We start from the raw sequence: 18,797 nt of genomic DNA, 5'->3' as shown, positions 1-18,797 counted from the left end.
AGTATTCTTGCCTGGAAAATCCCATGGACAGAGGAGCCTGGTGGGCTACAGTCCATGGGGTCACAAAGAATCAGACATGACTGAGCGACTGAACATGCACAAGTTGAGATGATAAGCTATGCTATTGATCACCCTTTAAAGCACCAGTGGATAAGTTGATGTGGCTTTTGAACACAATTTGTTTATGTGTATGTGTGATCGTTTCACAGGTGCGGCGATCTAAAATAATATATTTTTTGGGATGGGGAGAACTCAACTGTTCTTACTATATGTATTGTCTGCCGCTTTGTGTCCAAAGTAGCATTTTAAAAACATTCATGAATTTATATTCTGGCAGTAAGTACAAGGGAAAGAAAAGTTCCCTGTTAATAAACTCTAAGCAGTCCATCTCCAGGGACCTTCTGGGAGGCCAGCTGGATCAGACTTCAGAAAATGTTTCTATAGATAAATATTATCCGAAGTTTTGGAAGTGTTGGATCGTTCACATACGAACCTGTTAGGGGTTTATTAATGGAGATGCAGTTGTCCATCTATGTACATTATAATGTCGTTTTCCAAAACAGGAGCACCATACTGGACCAACACAGAAAAGATGGAAAAACGGCTACATGCGGTCCCAGCAGCCAACACTGTCAAGTTCCGCTGTCCAGCTGGGGGGAATCCAACACCAACCATGAGGTGGCTGAAAAACGGGAAGGAATTTAAGCAGGAGCATCGCATTGGAGGCTATAAGGTAGAATGAAGCTTGTAAAATACTTACATTTTTAAAAATACTTAATACCAATACTTAAATTTTTATTTCTTCATTTTTTTAAGTAGTCAAAAGTTAGCAGGAAATGATAGAATGAATATTCTCTTTTTTAAAAAAATCAGTAATTATCATAATTGATCATTACCATGTTTGATATTTTAAAAAAGTTACCCCAGACTTGCATGTGATTTTAAAGCATAATCCCCATTTGTGTTGTTCTTTATATGAAGAGAGTTTAATAAAAGAAGGGTCGAAAGTTGAGAGTCTGTTTTCTATATGTTTTATGGTCTGTAAAACTAAAATTGGAGCAGAATTTGAGAAGTACAGTTGCCCTGTTTGAGCAGGATTGTGTGAATAGTGGATGGACTTGGATGAGAGACTGGGGTATGAAATATTACTTATTAAGAGAGAATGCTTTTCCAAGATGACAGAGGCAATCTCCCTGTCCTCCATCCTCAAGGGTTCTGAAGAGCCCATTACAGGAGGTGGTGAAATGCAGTCTCATCACTCACTGGAGAGGTTGAAATGGACAATGTTTCCCCGCAGATGCTCCTTCAGGCCTTTGTTCATCCATTCGTCAGACGTTGATCCAGCGCCCTTTGTGGCAGGCACCGTCCGAGGCTCTGGGCAAAACACAGCCTTTAGCTCATCGGGGTTCCTGGTCCAGCAGGAAGGCAGATAAATATCTGGCCATCAGGACACTGATATGGGTGAAATTAGAGGAGTGTATTGTCCTGTGGATGTTCAGTGGTGATGGCTCCTTGAGACATTCAGGTAAAGGCGATCAGGAAAGGATTCTGGACCAAGCTAGAAGGAAGATTGTCTCAGAAAGAGTGATACAGAATCTCCAGATCATTTAGCCTGGAAAGGGAGAGCTTTGTGAGTTTAGTATGTGAGGAAGACTTCAGAAACTTTACTGTGAAATTCTTCGGTCCATTTGGAGCATGAGTGGGTGCATCAGTTACCCATTGCTACGTAACAAATTACCCCGAGACCTGGTAGCTTTAACAACGACATTCATCCATTCACAGCTTCCATGGGCCAGGAATCCAGGTGTGGCTTTGCTGGCCTTCTGTCTCAAGGCTTCTCATGGGACTGTAATTACGGTTTCAGTTAGGGCTGGGATCTTATCTGAAGGATCAACAGGGAAGAATCTGCTTCCAGAGTCACTCATGTGGTTGTTGTCAGGGTTTAGTTCCTTGCAGGTTGTTGGACTAAGGCCTCAGTTCCTCACTGGCCATGGGCTGGAGGCCACCCTTAGATCTTTGCCACGTGGGCCTCTCTGTAGGGCAGCTCACAGCGGGGCAGCTGGCCTCCGGAGGGAGAATAGACAAGACGGAGGAGAGCGTGAGGAAGACCGAGGTCACAGCCTTCGTAACCTAATCGTGGACGAGCCGCTCTAGCACTGATGGCTGTTTTCTGCGTTAAGCAGGTCACCAAGGGAGGTGATGACTGAGGGCATGAATATCAGGAGACATGAGCATCACGGGACCATTGGAGAAACCTGTGCAGTGGGTAATATAGAGTGTGCACAGCCAGGTCCTTAAGAATCACGTGGGAGAGGATTTCTTGGTGGCAGCAGGTGGTACCTAGGAGGACTCTCCCTGGTGCACCCCTCACCCGTGTTAACACACCAGCATCACTCTGGATGATGCCCGAGTCCCCGTGTCACCGCTTCTGTGGTCAGGTAGGGCTTCTCTCCACCCGAAGAGCCCCGGAGCCCTTTCCTGGAGTACCATGCCCAGTGACTCATCTCGAAAGGGGGTTAGTGTTTTCATCTCTGAGAGTTTATGGCTTTTAACACTGAGAGATGACTTTCTAGAAGCCAAAAGCCCAGAGGATAATTGGGAAAGCCTACGAGTGCATTTCTAAGTGTGTGTGTGGGCAGTTTATGTGTGAAGTGCATCAACTGGAAGGTGGATGCCTTTGAAGCTGTGGAGTGGACACACTCCATTTGTCCTCCACAACTTGCTCTTTGGGGGAGGCAGTAGCAGAAGGGCGGTTTGTCTCCTTGTTCTGTCCTTAGACGGGCACAGTGAGGTTGGAGTTGGCTTTTTTTTTTTTTTTAAAGGAATGAACAGACACAGATTTCATTAGGCAGTGCTGGTTGTAAAGAAAGGGTTAAACCACTACACTTGGGCCCCTGGGCTTGTTCTTGGGCTTCCCAGCTGACACTAGTGGTAAAGACTTCATCTGCATTGCAGGAGACTCAGGTTCAATCCCTGGGTCGGGAAGATCTCCCGGAGGAGGGCCCAGTCCAGTATTCTTGCTTGGAGTATTCCATGGACAAAGGATGGGCTTTGTAACCTGGTGGGCTACAGTCCATGGGGTCACAAGGCATTGGACATGACTTAGCGACTGACCATAGACACACACAGGCTTGTTCTTACCTCTAGACGTTCTCTGGAAATATAATGGATGCAGTTCCAATTATTATTAAAAATTTTTTTTTTCTTTCAAAGCATTTATTAGATTTGTTACCATGTCACTTCTGTTTTATGTTCTGGTTTTTTGGCTGCATATCATGTGGGATCATAGCTCCTCAACCAGGAATACGAACCTTCATCCCCTGCATTGGAAGGCGAAGTCTTAACCACTGGACCACCAGGGAATGGTGGTCCTCAATGATTTATTTAAATATAGCTTAAGTATCAGAAAGGTAGTCAAAATCCTGGTGGTTAGCTCATTTCCTTCCTGGGAGATATGAGTACAAAGGGTCGATGAGCCTCTAGAAATTCCTGCTCTCAAAATAAACAGGACCAACATCATTATTCTGCCTGAGGAGTTTTTAGCAAGTCTGAATTAGTGATTATAAACATGCTGGAAGACAGGGTGCCTGATGAGGAAGCGCTGCTTGATTTTCACCGGGTGCAGTTCAGTTTTGATTATTGATGACAACATCCCACTAAATGAAGAGCAGCTATGCTCTAAAAGCAAAATGAGCAACCTTTAGCCTCTTCTCGTAGAGGCAGAGGTGACCCAAGTATTTTGGCTGTTTGATGTTGGAGTCATTTCTGGAGTGAAAGAGGAGTGGAATTTGAGTGTATGGGGACGAAAGTCTAAAGTCTGTTTTGCTTTTCTACAAAAAGGGCAAAAGCGAGAGAGCACCACACCTTTGGGTTTCCCAGGTGGCTCAGTGGTAAAGAATCCATCAGCCAATGCAGGCGATCCAGGTTTGATCCTTGGGTCGGGAAGATTCCCTGGAGAAGGAAATTGCAACCGGCTCCAGTATTCTTGCCTGGGAAATCTCATGGACAGAGGAGCCTGGCAACAGGGCAACAGTTATTGGGGTCACAAAAGAATCAGACAAGACTTAGCGACTAAAACAACGACTACACCACCATCTTTGGAACGTGGGGTGCTGGCTGGCTCTGTTGAGGGTGTATCTCTTGCCCAGATGGGTTTTCTCCTTGGAGAAAGGGCCTGGGACAGTAGACTTTGGCCTCGGAGATTGCCCCATCATTGCAAGGGTAGTCAGCCTGGATTCACTAAGGGGTTTTCACAACAGTTGTGGCATTGGTCATGAGTTCTAGAAAATACTGGGCACTCTTAGAAATTACATCAAGCTTCATGGGCTTCTGGGACTTGAAAAGACAGAGCTTTCTCATCTCCTGGGAAAATGTAGTTCCCTAAAGCCTAAGCCTTGCTAATGATATGTCAGACCCACCCCAGGTCTGTGGTCCCCAGGTTATGAAGTCACTAAAGGTCACAGAGGCTGACCTTCCCCTGAGGACTGCTGCCACTGGTCTGAGCTCCAGGCTCATGGGGCTGAACAGGGCAGAGTGGGGAGCAGGGTCATGATGGTGGTCTTTCCCTCTGATGTTCTTTTTGTTACCTACATGCACTTCTAAAGAATTGCACCTCTGGAATTTCTCTGGCAGTCCATTGGCTAAGACTTTGCCTTCCAGTGCAGAGGGTGTGGGTTTGAATGCTGGTTGGGGAACTAAGATCCCACATACCTCATCTAAATGACCGCTCCTCTCATTCCCATCCATTAGTTCTTTTATTTAATGAAGAAGCGAAGTGTCAACTTTTCCAAGATATCTTTTTCTAGAAAGCGACTTGAAGTTTTCTGCAAACGAAATTGTGTTACTTCTGTGATTTTTTTTTTTCCCCCCTCCTTCACAAATCTCATTCCATAAACCATGGCTGTGGCTCAACTGTCTGTCTCGCTCTTTCCAGCTATTGATGGGTCGGGTGCTTTGGCCCTGGGCGACTGTGCTATGCCTATGTGGCCACTGAAGGGAAAAGGAACACAAAAAACCAAAGCAAAGTCAAAGAAAATTATGAAACAGGACAGAAAGCTCATTTTAATTAAAATAGTGAAACTCCTTGGTATTCTGTGCTTCAGTCTTATTTATCAAAGAACTCATGCTGAGCCATTCTTAGGTGATTAAGAGTCAGATTATTGTTTTTCTTAGTATGTGGGCAAAGGCTGGTTGGGTGTTATTAATTTATTTATAATGACCAAGCATGACTTGCAACAAAACCATATCTCCCTAATTGTGCTGATGCCTGGGCTTTTTCAACATCAGTTAAAAAGTTGGCTAGGCTCTGTACTTCACCTGTCCTTAAGATGGGAAATTGGGATAGAAAATCTCCCATGTTTGATCCTTTCCAGCCCTAAAACTTGTGATTTAGTAGCATAGCCATGATGTAGCATCAGGCATTTTTCATGTTAAATAACTGCACAAATTTTTTAAAAATGAGATTGCTTTTTAAAAAATATGTGATTAATTAATTTGGCTGAGCTGGGTCTTCATTGTGGCACATGGGATCTTTGTTGCGGCATGTGAGATGTAGTTCCCTGACCAGATATTGAATACCTGGACCCCCCTGCCTTGGGAGCGTGGAGTCTTAGCCCCTGGACCACCAGGGAAGTCCCAGGAGATTGCCTTTAAGGCTAGATATTTAGCAGGGCTCTGGACAGTTTTCACAATTAAATGTAGAAAAACGAGAAGATGGCTGAGATTAATAGGCCATCTCCATTCCTAATTCATTCCTAGGCAATGATTTAGGCATAGAGGAGAAAAACATTCTCGAAAACCATCTCTCGAGCCACCAACTGCATAAGACCCACGGAGAGACCATGGGGGTAAATCTCTCCCTCAACATGACCATGGAATTGGCACAAGAGTCCATGGCATCCAAGAGGTTAGAATTTCCACAGAACCATTTGGCAGAGAGAAGCATTGTACAGCATAGACTATTAGTTTCCAAGTATATTTCAGGTCCAAGAAAAGACAACTAGAAAAAAAAATCATTTTCTTAGAATCATAACTGAGCTGGTTGTTTCGATGGGTAGATTAGATTTACATTTTCTAGGTTATTAAATGTTATGCTTAACCCCAACGTATGTTTATTTGGAAAAGTCACGACTAATGTGACTTTGTAATATATTTATATACTTTGTTGAGCTTTTTTTCAAATAAGACGTTTCTGCTTTCATCTCAGATCAGGCCGTCTGTGATGAGAAGCAGGTGTAGTTGGTATCTGCTGGCATGTGTGCTCTGTTCACTTGTGTCTTGACTGTTCTGGGTGCCTCTTGTATGCGTCGTACTCTGGCCCAAAGAGGTGAGCTGTTCTGCCCCTTTTACAGATGAGGCTTGTCACATGGCTCCTAGATGGCAGAGCTGCCATTTCGATCCAGGCAATTTTTGCTCCAAAGTTCATGCTCTTATTAAACTGCTTTTTTCAAACATGGTTCCATGTTTTGTTAAAAAAAATAAAATAAAAAATAAAAACCACTGTTACGATAAATGAAAAACAGAGATGGTAATAACTTCCCTGGAGCACATAAATACCAGATGAATCAAGGCATACTGTTGAGAGCAAAGCTGTGGGTCGGGGGTGCTTGGGGGATGATATGATGCTGTTCTTCCAGTTTCCATGACCTGGGAGATTTTTTTTTTTTTTTTTTTTTTGGTGCGTGTGGTAAAACTTGTCATTTCTTTTCCAAAACTTTTTCATCCCTTAGAATAGAAACTCTGTATCCATTAAGTATTAATTCCCTGTTCCTCCTTTCCCCAGGCCCTGGTAACTTCTCATCTATTTTCTATTTCTGAATTCGCCTGTCTAGGTATCCCATATAAGTGGAATCATAGGAAATTTGTCCTTTTGTGTCTGGTATATTTCACTTCATGTGTTCAGGGTTCTTCCATGTTGTAGCATGAATCATAACTTCATTCTTTTACAAGGATGGCTGGATAATATTCCATTATATGGATAAGACCACGTTTTGTTTATTCATTCATCTGTTAATGGGCACTTGGGTTATTTCCACCTTTTGGCTACTGTTGATGCTGCTGCTGTGAACATCAGTCTGTCTGAGCCCTTGCTTTGGATTCCTTTGGGTGTATACCTGGGAATGGAATGGCTGGGTCGTATGGTGATTCTGTGTTTAGCTTTTTAAGGAGGGCCTTGAAATTTTTAAAGTGTTAAGTTCAAAAGGCAAGTGGATACCCCATTGGCAGTCTGGCCCCAGAGCACCTTTCTGGGCATTTTAGGGAATAGACATTTAAGAGAACAGGCTTGCATTTTATATTCCCTTCCTGTCTCCTCCGAAGAGATCCATTGCTTGCTGAGTAGAGGGAAGAGTTTCTGCCACAGGTCCTAGAAGATCAGCGCTCGCCCAGCCCTGTTCTCTGGACACCACCTGAAAAGCAAACTTGGTGTTTAAGCATTAAACAGGTGTTTGCTTCCACGTCTGCCCAGTGACAGGCAGCAGTACGTGTCCCAGCCCTCGGCACAGGCACAGGTAAGCTCAGTTCGTATATACACATCCCAGAGAGATGATTTGAAATACCCCAGGAACCAGCTGAAAATGGGAGTCTGGCAGGGGATAGTAGAATTTTGTGCATCCTGATGACAGCTGGCCTCTGTTGGATTACAGTTCGTGGGCCACCGTATGACGGCCAGAGTTAAAAGGGAGGGCTGTCCTTCTCATAATTTGAGCCCATTTGAACCCTGATACTGGTGGAAGGAAGCTGTGAGAATATTTACCGTCATATGGACACTACATTCCTTGACTTGGCACAGAGTTCAACTTTCCATCCAGCTTCTGGGTGTTTATTCTGCTTGTTATTGAACACCTGGGTATTTAGAAATGTCCAGAGGTTTTTTGCAATGTGAAGGCAAACATCCAGGTGACAACTGGATCTTTGACCTTTCACCCAGGTTTTTGGTCTCTGACCAACTCAATGGACATTCCTGGTTGTCAGCTGCAGGCTAGGGGTTTAACAGGCAACTCGGAGGCTTTAGGTAACCGAGGAATTTCAGGGGAAAAAACAAACAAACCTGTCTGGGCCACCTTTTTTCTTTTCGATGACAGGGTATGGAATGTTTGTGGGTCTAGTTTTTGGATGGCAAGTCAGAGAGTGTAGGCTGTTAGCTTAGTCGACTTGGTTCCAGTATTGCAATGTTATTTTTAAAAGTCTTTAGTGAACATTAGCTTTGAAACCCCACGCTCTCTCCTTTTGTTCCTTGGCGGATGAAAAATACTGATGAATTCCACAAAGATTTAGCCACAGGCAGGAATGAAAAGAAGGAATTGTGCATGTGCTGGTTGATGCAGGATTTCGATTCTCCTGGGCTCTTGAGGTCGGTCTGCAAGAGAGCTACACATGCAGTGAATCTGCTGCAGAGCAACTCCTCACCTAGAGTTTTCGTTCACATTTTCTGTTGTCTGCATGGGGGATTTATGTTTAAATTTTAAAAGTGAGAATGAGAAAAGTGTAAACACTTTTAATTCCGTTACTTTAATTATATTATATATATATATTATATATTGCTAACAATTTAGTATATTTTCTTTCTGATTTTACCTTGCATATAAGTCATGCTTACAGATTCAGGCCTATGTGCACCTAGAAGGGTGTGTGTGGTATGCGTGTGTGTCTGTATTTTTTACAAAAGGGAATCATAAATAGACATTTGCATTCAGGCTACTTGTTTTCATTCATCAATAACTATTAATGATATTTTACCAGCACTGGACAAAAGAATGCTTCATATTTTTTAGTGACTGTATGCTAGTCTTCTGGAATAAACTACTCATTATGAATGAGCCTGCTCCTCATGGGTTCCAAGTTTTTTGTTGTTGTTACAAGCTGTGCTTGAAGCAATGATCTTTTTCATGTGCTTTGGAGTAATTCTGCTCTTTTTTGTGTAGACAAGATTTCTAGAAGTGGAATTAAGTAAGCCCCCCCCCCCCCAAATGTCTGTTTTAATAGGTATGAGTAAATTATTTTACAGAAATGTTTTTCTCAACTTCCATTCCTGTTATGAGTCTGTTTCCCTCCACCCTCACCAAATATTCAATGACACTGATCTTTCTAATTTTTGTTAATCAACTGGTGAGTAACTGTGTTTCATCATTGTTTTAATTTGCATTTCCCTGCTCCTTGATGAGGTTAACATCTTTTCATATGTTTATTAGATGTTCACATTCCTCTTCTGGGAATGCAAAGATGGTTTATGTGCATTTGACCTAATTGGCAGAAACGCTGGAGCATTCAAAACCTGGGGAATTGAGAAAAACAACATGTTGAAGATAACATCTTATACATTTTTGTAGTTTCTTTAGGTTTACCCAGATTCTTGGTATGGAAATGGTGTGTTTCATGGCGTTTTAGCTGAGATCAAGTTTAATACGGTGGCTTCCCTGGTGGCTCAGTGGTAAAGAATCTGCCTGCAATATGGGAGATGCAGGTTTGATCTCTGGGTTGAGAAGATCCCCTGGAGGAGGAAATGGTAGCCTGCTCCAGTGTTCTTGCCTGAAAAATTCCCTGGACAGAGAAGCCTGGTGGGTTACTGTCCCTGGGGTCTCAGAGAGTCGGACATGACTAAGTGACTGAGGATATTGTTTAAAAAACACAGAAACCTTTCCGCCTCTTCCCTATTTTTGTAGAGTTACTGTTTATAGTCTCTTGGCTTGTCATTAAGCAGTTAATGGTAAGACGTCCTCTACAAAAGTGTCAAATTGTCTGTCTCCATGTTGGTGGTTTCCAAGGGCATCCATTTGGAAAATGCCACAGCTCATAAAATTTGGGATTGGTGGCAAGTCAAGGAATCAAATATTGGAGCCATGGTGTAAGAAAATAAATATTAGCAGCGTCGTATGGGGTAATATTGATTGAGTACCAAGGTCTCTGAAAGGGCAGAAACACCTTGTTTGGTAAATGTGTTTCTCATTGTGAAAGCATTTTATAAATGTTAACTTATTAACGTTATTGTCATGCATCTTTAGGAAGTAAATATCCACGGGAGAACATGCGCTTGTAGAGGGATCTTACATGTACTGCCATAGCCCCAACGAAAGATTGCGGCTGACCATATGCCCAGGGGTTTAAAAAAAAAAAGAAAAAGGCGGTGGCCTGCCGGGCTGCATATGCCAAGATTTAACGTCTGGGCTGAGGCAGACCATGCCCTCTGCACAGTCCAGGTTCAGCTCCATTTGGAATCCTCTCTGTGCCAAATCTGGGTCCAGGCACAAGAAAGACATTGACAGTTTGGATGGCGTCCAGAGACAGGCACTAGCCATGATTAAGGGCTTAGGCCCATGACATTTGAGCAGGGGCTCAAAGAACTGAATATTTACAGCAGGGCTAAACGCTGGATTACGTGGCTTGGTGACGCCAGGGCCTGAGTTACCCTCCACGTGACCGGTTCCTCAGAGGCCAGGCGAGTCCCATTCCTGATATTCCTGAGAGTTGGAGGAGAGGGAGGGCCTCACTGTGGGCTCATCTGGCCTAAGTTAAATCAAGCACTTTCCATGCGCGGAGCCTGCAGCCGCATGGGAGTCCCTGAGGCCCAGGATTTCGGTAGAGCATTCTTCTCGCACTGGAAATTTTAGCATCCACATCTTGTCCTCTTTCAGAGCATCCCTTTAATACATGCTTCAAAGAAGGTGCTTATTCCTCCTAAGAGGAGACATAGCCTCTTGTTCTGGGTCTCCCAAAAGCCTGTGGTCCAGCCAAGGGCAGATGTATCTTCTCCCAACACAAAGAATGGACTGTCTCCTGTTTCTATTGTGGCTCTGATGCCTGCAAGTTCATTTACTGCCAGACTTCTTGCCTGTGACAGTGAGACCAGCGCCCCCTCACCAGCTCTAGGACCTTAGACCTCCATGGTTGTACAGGGGGAGTCATCTTCAGGCAGTAGCTGAAACAAAGTGACTGCTCAGAACTCAGTCTTGATGCAGGGCTTGTAGTCTGTTAAGAAGTAGAGTCCAGCGTTCACCCCATGATGCTTCCTAAGACTGTTAGTGATGACCAGCCATCCTGTTTTTGGGCTCAGCATCGGTCACTGCACTCTGCAGTGGTGATTTGTGCCGAACTGACAGGCTGACATGAAGAGTTGTACTCCAGCGTGTTCGTCTAATCTCTTACCTCTGTTGGCTCTGCTTTTCGAAGTGGACAGCTGCTCTGCCCTCCTGTTTTGTATAATGGAGCGTTCACGAGATGATTTTCTTTCTTCTCTAATTTAGTTCCTTGAATCACTCATGTGCTTGCAGAGGCTCTGCTGGTATTATCGGTTTTTATGTGATTAAGGCAGAAAACACTTGCCGCGCTCAGGGAATCATTCAGAAGGTCAGTTGGAATTCCTGAAACGATAGTTAACATGAGTAGGCCCCGGCTTTTTATTTTTTCTTTCTACTTCTCCGGAATGTCTTGTCCAAAATGCCTTTAAAGAAGAATATGGATTTGGAGAGAACTGTTAAAGCTGTGAGCCTGAACAATGCACTCTGCATTTTGTTCTAAATATGGGGGAAAAATCATAGTTGCTTGAAAACCTGAGTCTATTGAAATGTTTTAAAAGCGAAGTGGGGACGTTAGAATCTAGCCTGTTTGCATGTTGACAGAACTAGGGTAAGAATCATAGTAACTTATTTTCTCACTTGCTGCTTATCTTTGAAAAGTCTCAAGGATTTTGTAAACAGATGGATACACACCTTAAGTTGCCTAAGGATTCATTGCTCCCATATTTGGAATTCTGAGTATATATCTCAGGGACATGTAGCATCTTATCCAGTGATGGGGCAGCGCGCAGATCTAAGTATCCAGCTGAAACTTTTGATGTCCCAACAGCATCTAAGGGCCACATGGAAAGTGCTGGGAGGCCTTCAAACCAGAAGGCTCCAGGAACAGAAACAGTAGCTACCTCATGGGTTCCTTGGAGGAGTTAAGGTTAAACTTGCTGAGGTTGAAAGGAGTGCTCAGGGAAATATTGGGTTACCATAAAGTTCGTTCGGGTTTTCCTGTGACATCTTTCGGAGTGAACGTTTTGGCCAGCCTGATGCGTGGTGGCCAGTGTGTGCCCACACCCCTGGCATTGGCTGTGTGTGGGTCCTTGGTGCCATAGAGTCTCAGGGTTCCCAGTGGGTGACCAGTCTGAGGCTTACCTGCCCGGGAACACTGACCCCTGGGGGCGAGTGATGTGCCCCCTGGCCACCTCGCAGCTGCTGAAGGAGCCCTCAAGCCCACGACGTGACCGACCTCCTCCACACGCTCTTGTGTCTGAACATGTCAATGCCGGCTTGCCAGACATTCACTGTGACGATACCTGTGGATTTCCTCTGTCACCAGTCTGAGTCCTTATTAGGAGGGAACTTCAGATGATTCTTCTTTACCTTCCTTGTCTCTCTCAACTTCTTCTCAAATCACAAGAGCACAGCACCTGGTGTTCTGTGCTAACCGCGTCCGGTAACCGCCTTTCCCCTTTGCAGGTACGAAACCAGCACTGGAGCCTTATCATGGAAAGCGTGGTCCCATCTGACAAAGGAAACTACACCTGCGTGGTGGAGAACGACTACGGGTCCATCAATCACACGTACCACCTCGACGTTGTTGGTGAGTCTGCCTCTCCCCGAGTGCCAGCCGGTGCCATCCTGCTGCAGCTTGACTCATTTGAAGTTGTGAAAGTGAGCCTTATTTCTCCCTCTGCTTTCAGGAGAGTTGGTTTGTTTTCACTCTTTCTGAATACAGGCTGTCATTTGAGAAGGATGCTTCTGTCATTTGACAGTGTTCTGTTTCTGATTAGCTGAGTTCCATGTGTTTATCATGGTCCCCTTGGCTCCCAAGCATCCTCTTGTGTGATGTGGATGTGATATGAAATGTGCTGATGTTCTGGAAGCTGAGATTTCTCTGAAAAAAGCACTAGCGTGTGTACAGAATGGGTCTAGTTAGGCCTTGGGGGAACATTGTTTTTGAAAGAAGGTCAACTATATAATGTTGGCTGAAGAGTAAAGGAAAACGTACTATAATGACTGAGCTTATAGCTGGTTGGAGGAAGGTTAATATCAAGGAGCCATTCGGTTCCATCAGAAGAGAGTCATTAGACACCACAAATTCAACATCCATTCCTAGAACCTATTTCTTCTGTGAAAAGAGAACTGTTTTAATGGACTGATGAATACTTGAAATGCTTGGAGAAATAAGCTATTTTCATGAAATAGCTTAAGACCACATAGCTTGTTGTCCTAGAAACTCAAATTTCTTCTCAAGTCTGGTCTATTATGATGGGTTTTGTTGTAACTGATGAAGAAACGGTGTTTTGCTGTGTTGTTAGAGGATTGATAAACTCACCCCAAGGACGTGTCTTCTTGTTTTGCGATGGTGGGTCGAGGTCTTTTCTTTGTAGAAGCCATCTTTTCTCGTTGCCATCTACCCTGACTCCCAAAGTGGCCGGCCACCTGTCCTTGAGTCCTTGCTGTGGGTTACCTAATTGGTTTGCACATCTCCATATGCCAGGTTGCTCCTGCTAAGGTCTCAGCTCAAAGCTCACCTTGCTTCAGTTTGCCTTGATGTGACCCTTTGTAACCCCACAAACTCATGCCCACCCACTGTGTATCCATAAACAAAGCCCTTCCTCCATCATTTCCTGGGCATGAGACACTAGTTTTATTTTCCATGTGGGCTTTCATTTCTTCTCCTTCAATAAAACATAAACTCCTTAAGGAGCGAGACCCCACAGATAAATATATGTATTTTTAAATATTTTGGCCACACTTTATGTATGGCATGCAGGATCTTGGTTCCCTGACCAGGGATCGAACCCACACCCCCTGCTTTGGCAGTGTGGATTCTTAACCAAGGGACCACCAGCGAAATTCCCTCCCCCGACCACCTGTAGATATTTGAATTGCCCAAAGAGCCATTAAGAAACTTTGCAAAAGTTTGATTAACCAAATTACATAGATTTGGTTACTTGAAGTTTTAGGTTAATTGAAAATTAAATAGAAAACCATTTTAATTTTCTAGCAGGTTAAATTAAATTCTTAAGAAGCTCTGCTTTAGAAAGTAGGATACAGTCTTTTTAAAATTTCCATTTGGGAGTATTCAGTAGGAAAAAAGTAACGTTTTATTAGTCAGGATCCTTAATGTGAAATTTGAAAGGATTTTGTATAATGTGAATTCTATAGATATTCATAAAAGCCTGAGTTTTATACTCTCTTTTCTTACAAAGATATTTGTGGAATGTTTCTTAGTGGGGATTACCGTGTACAGATATTTTACGAAAGAAACACAAAGAGAAGTAACACTCAAATATGAGAAGAAAGTAGTTAGCATTTATCTTGGCATTGATGTACCATGAGTCTGTTGATCAAAGAACATACCATTTGTATTTCACTTTGGGTCTGATGCATCCTGAGTTTGACATGTGAGTGTTTCTATTTCAGGAAAGAAAGGTTTGGGGCTAAAAGTTCTAAATACTTAATTTTGAAAATAAGTAATTTATTATGGGAATAAAATCATCATGCTATAGCAGTCTTTGGGGATCCTGGCTTTGCAGAGGTCTACAAATTGTTCATTAAGATTGGTTGGGGCCATTCCAGGAATTAGGAGTCATATCTCGGCCACTTCAGCCACGGGGCTCTTGCTTATATAGTAGGTTTTAGGTTGAGTTGTTATGTAAAACATTCAAAAGCCCCTCACCCCACCTCTCCTTTCAGCTTTCTGGCAGCTCATCTCTGTGAAGCCCTGAAATCTCTCTTAGCATTTAGGGTTGGATTTGAATTGGGCTGCTGAATAATGGAATTGTGCTGTCTAATGTTAATCCCCTGGCAATCAGTCTTGTTGAAAAGAGCGTATGATTCAGTGGTGTAATGTGGAGAGAGCGTAGAGTGTATGGAGTAATGCAGAGAAAGGCCTGATTATGTCACAAATTTGGGAGCTCGCCCAGCTAAACGTGGGCCAATAATGACACAATGCTGGTTGGGAATATCCATGAAAGCTCAACCCCAATAATTTTCCAAGCCTTGAACCTTCTTTATAAATAGAAGCCAAAAGTCAGTGGAGTCTAAGACATTTTCAGGAAAGATGGAGGTGTGAAATACTCTCATTTTTGCTCAAAAACCCTAGTAATTGCTCTGAGAAGTGGTAATAAAGAATTGAGTCAGCTGAAGGGTCTCAGGCAGACTTACAGGGCTGGCAGACAATCGTTCTGAACATCTCGGCAAGTGGAAACAAAAAGGATTCAGGTACAAACACTGAATTTCTGGTGGCCCGCAGGTTCAAGATTAATATACCGCCGCTTCGTAGCAGCCTCTCAGTTACATCTCTGTTTCACAGAAGTTCAGAGACTCTTTCCCAGAGAAAGTGAACTCCTGTCCTAGTGCACGTTCTCCAAGGTTTTATTTTTGTTGCTATGAGACATAGGCTTGCAGTTTAGATATGATGATGCATCTAACCGGGTGAGATCTTTTTATTGAAATTCTCCCTTGGAAAGGCATTCCCATAAGCACTTTCATGTAGAAGCCGTGTAATTTAAGTGACATTCTTGTGTTCTGGAATTAAACAGCAAGCCATTGTTGTGTGTGAGGGAGATACTTTGGTTTATGGGAGCCCTTTTAAGAACCTCGCTTGATCCTCATTAAAATTGACACCATTACTTTTCAACCATTTACTTGCAAGAGAAAATTAGTGTGAAGCTCCACATCTCGGTAATTGTGCTGATAATAAAACGGGCTCTCTTTAAAAGACCTGGCTCCGGGAGGTGGCAAGTGTTTGCCACCGTTCATTGCGAACGAGGCTGAAATGCTGGGTCCTGCCTGGGGCCCTGCCACCAAGAAAGAAGCTGCAACCTGGGAAAAGTCATTTAACTTTTGGTCTCACTCTCCTCGTGTCTGAGAATGAAGGTGCTGAGACCCACTGACCTTAGATAAACGCAGTCTGGTGGTGTGAGCATAGCAGGTCTGTCTACCCACACACTGGGGACCGAGCGACCTGGGACAAGTGATTTAGCTGCTCTGAGCTCAGAGGTGATGCCTGCCTCATCCCTGTGTTGGGTTATCAGTTTTCTGGGGGCCGCTCTAACACATCATAGCCTGGATGGCTTATGTATATAAGGTACATGCGTGCATGATCTGTCCTGTCCAGTCAGACTCTTTGTGACCCCATGGACTGTAGCCCGCCAGGCTCCTCTGTCCGTGGGATTTTCCAGGCAAGAATACTGGCATGGGTTGCCATTTCCTCCTCCAGGGGATCTTCCTCACCCAGAGATCAAGCTCTGATACTTAAGTTGTGTTTAAATAAATCACTGAGGGACTTCCCTGGCGATCCAGTGGTTAAGACTTCACCTTCCAATGCAACGCATGAACATGTGGTCCCTGGTTGGGGAACTAAGATCTCACATGCCTTGCAGCTAAAAAACCAAAACATAAAACAACAGAAGCGATGTTGTAACAAATTCAATGAATACTTTGAAAGAATAAAAAAAAAAGCTTAATAAATAATTGGAACTGCATCCATTATATTTTCAGAGACTCTTTGGTGGTTAGAACAAGCCTGTGTGCGTGATCAGTCACTCAGTCATGTCTGACTCTGTGTGACCCCATCGACTGTAGCCCGCCAGGCTCCTCTGTCCGTGGGATTCTCCAGGCAAGAACACTGGAGGGGGTCACCATGCCTTCCCCCAGGGATCTTCCCAACACAGGGATCGAACCTGTGTCTCCTGCATTGGCAGGTGGATTCTTTACCACTGAGCTACCTGGGAAGCCCCCAGATGGCTTAAAACAATAGGAGTTTATTCTCTGTCCGCAGGGTTGGTTCCTTCTGGAGACTCCGAGGGTGAGTTCGCTCATGCCTCTGTCCCAGCTTCTGGTGGCAGTGGCAGTCCTTGGCTTGTGGACACACCACTCCATTTCCGGCTCTGTCTTCCCGTGGGCTTCCTCTCTGTGTTTTCTCAAATCTCCTTATGCATTTTCTCTCTTAAGGACACCAGTCAATGCATTTGGGGCTCGTCTTCAATCCATGGTGATCTCCTCTTGAGATCCTTAACTTAATCACAAAGACCTTATTTCCAAATAACATCACATTCACAGGTTCCTGGAGTTAAGGTGTGGGCTTATCTTTTCTGGGGCCACAGTTCAACCCAGTTTGGTGGTTTGAGAAATTTGTTGGTCTAAAAGATGAAAACACCCAGTGGGTACCTAGGTGGCTAGCAACAAATGCTGCTTTCTTTTTTGCCAAACCGGAAACTCCTTTGAGAATCAGAAGACATCCTAAATGGCTTTTATTGAGTCAGTCAGAAGTCTTATTGAACAAACTGAATGGCATGGTGGAACTGGCCAATGGCTGGCGGTCACTTATCCTGGTGAGGTGTCCACCTTTGGCTAAAGGTGTTGTTGAGGCTGCCCCAGGAGTAAGATAGTTGCTTGAGCTTGCAGAAGAAGGTTGTAGCGTTTTGAGAGCTTTGAGTTCATTGAATTGGTCTCGTTACTTCCACTTCTACCTCTCACCCCATTTTACAGTCGGGAAAATCCGAGTTCCAGGTGGGTACGTCATTTTGCCAAGATCTCAGAGGAACTCCAGAGCTGGGTCTTTTCAAATCCTAGATTAATGCTGCCGGCACCCTCACTGATGTCTCTGTTTCAGGATTACTGTGGTGTAGACCAGCAGCTGCTGCAGCCAGGCTCGAGAAAGGTGAACCCCATGTTCAGCTCTTTGTTGCCAAAACCCCCAAAAAGTGAGAGAGAGGGGGAGCAAGGGAAGTATCCAGAAGACCAGTTGCTCCTTCTTACTCATAAAGACCCTTTCTTTGGCTTTGATTTAGGAGCTTTGTGTCCTTTTGCTGTCTAGCTTTGCGTTCCCAGGGGCCAGCGGGTAACTTGGGAGCTCTGCACCTGGCCTTGGGTATTTGGCAGGGGGGTTGGTAACGGGTATCCCTGTTAGTCTCTCTGGCATGTTTGACTCTTTGCAACCCATGGACTGTAGTCTCCCAGGCTCCTCTGTCCATGGAATTTCTGGGCAAGAATACTGGAGTGGGTTGCTGTTCCCTTCTCCAGGGGATCTTCCTGGCCCAGGGATCGAACCCAGGTCTCCTGCACTGCAGGCAGATTCTTTGCTGTCTGAGCCACCAGAGAAAGCCCACAGGCAGCTGAGTCCAGAGGAGCAAGTCCTCTGGATTTGCGGAGGCCAGCTGTGCCTCCTGTGAATCGGCTTCCCAGAGATTCGTCCTCCCGGGGCAGTAAGCAGCAGACAGTGTCTCGGTGGGTGTTTGGGAGCCATTCAGGGGCCAGGTGTCCATTCTGGCTGTGAGGGAATCACTCAGTCCCCTTCACCAGTCCCGATGTGCTCAGCGGACGACGGTGCTGTCCACTGGCCCTTGACATCAATCTGCTATAACCTGACTCCAGACAGGATGGGACTCAGCCTGAAAGCAGGAGGGAATCCATCGCAGTGCTGCCTGTCCCTCAGGTGTGTGTTGGGAAGGAGTGAAGTCGTTTCTGTGAACGCTGACTGATGGGCCTGACTGAGAGGCCGACACCTGGCGTGGAGCGCTTGGCAGCCCGTCCTCGTGGGAGAAGTCCTGTCAGTTGTTTATTGCTTGGGGCAGCCCCGTCCTAGGAAGACAAAGGACCCTGTGTGATCCCTGGGCCATAGGAAGGAGACTGGGACAAGTCAGAGCCCCTGAAACCACGCTTCTGCCGGGCAGTGGACCTTTGTTTTGGCGGGGAGAGGGGGATATTGGAACAAAGTAGGCTTTAACAAAAAAGAAGAAATGGTGTTGTAGTTTGTTAATTAACTGGCTGGATCAGGCTTCCCTG

At 44.7% G+C, this 18,797-nt stretch overlaps 1 protein-coding gene across 4 annotated transcripts in view; it reads left to right on the top strand.

The window, feature by feature from the left end:
- FGFR2 (fibroblast growth factor receptor 2) overlaps window positions 1-18,797 on the top strand; it is a 105,534-nt gene that overhangs the window by 38,735 nt on the left and 48,002 nt on the right. For all 4 annotated transcript variants that reach the window (XM_065923451.1, XM_065923450.1, XM_065923453.1 and 1 more), the window contains 2 exons: window positions 564-733; window positions 12,477-12,600. In XM_065923451.1, the coding sequence (XP_065779523.1) occupies window positions 564-733; window positions 12,477-12,600 (294 nt within the window). The remainder of the gene's footprint in view (window positions 1-563; window positions 734-12,476; window positions 12,601-18,797) is intronic.

Source organism: Muntiacus reevesi, chromosome 2 (assembly GCF_963930625.1).
Source record: "Muntiacus reevesi chromosome 2, mMunRee1.1, whole genome shotgun sequence".
NCBI lineage: Eukaryota > Metazoa > Chordata > Mammalia > Artiodactyla > Cervidae > Muntiacus > Muntiacus reevesi.
Note: the sequence above shows the minus strand (reverse complement) of the source record. Positions and strands in the feature narration are given on the sequence as shown.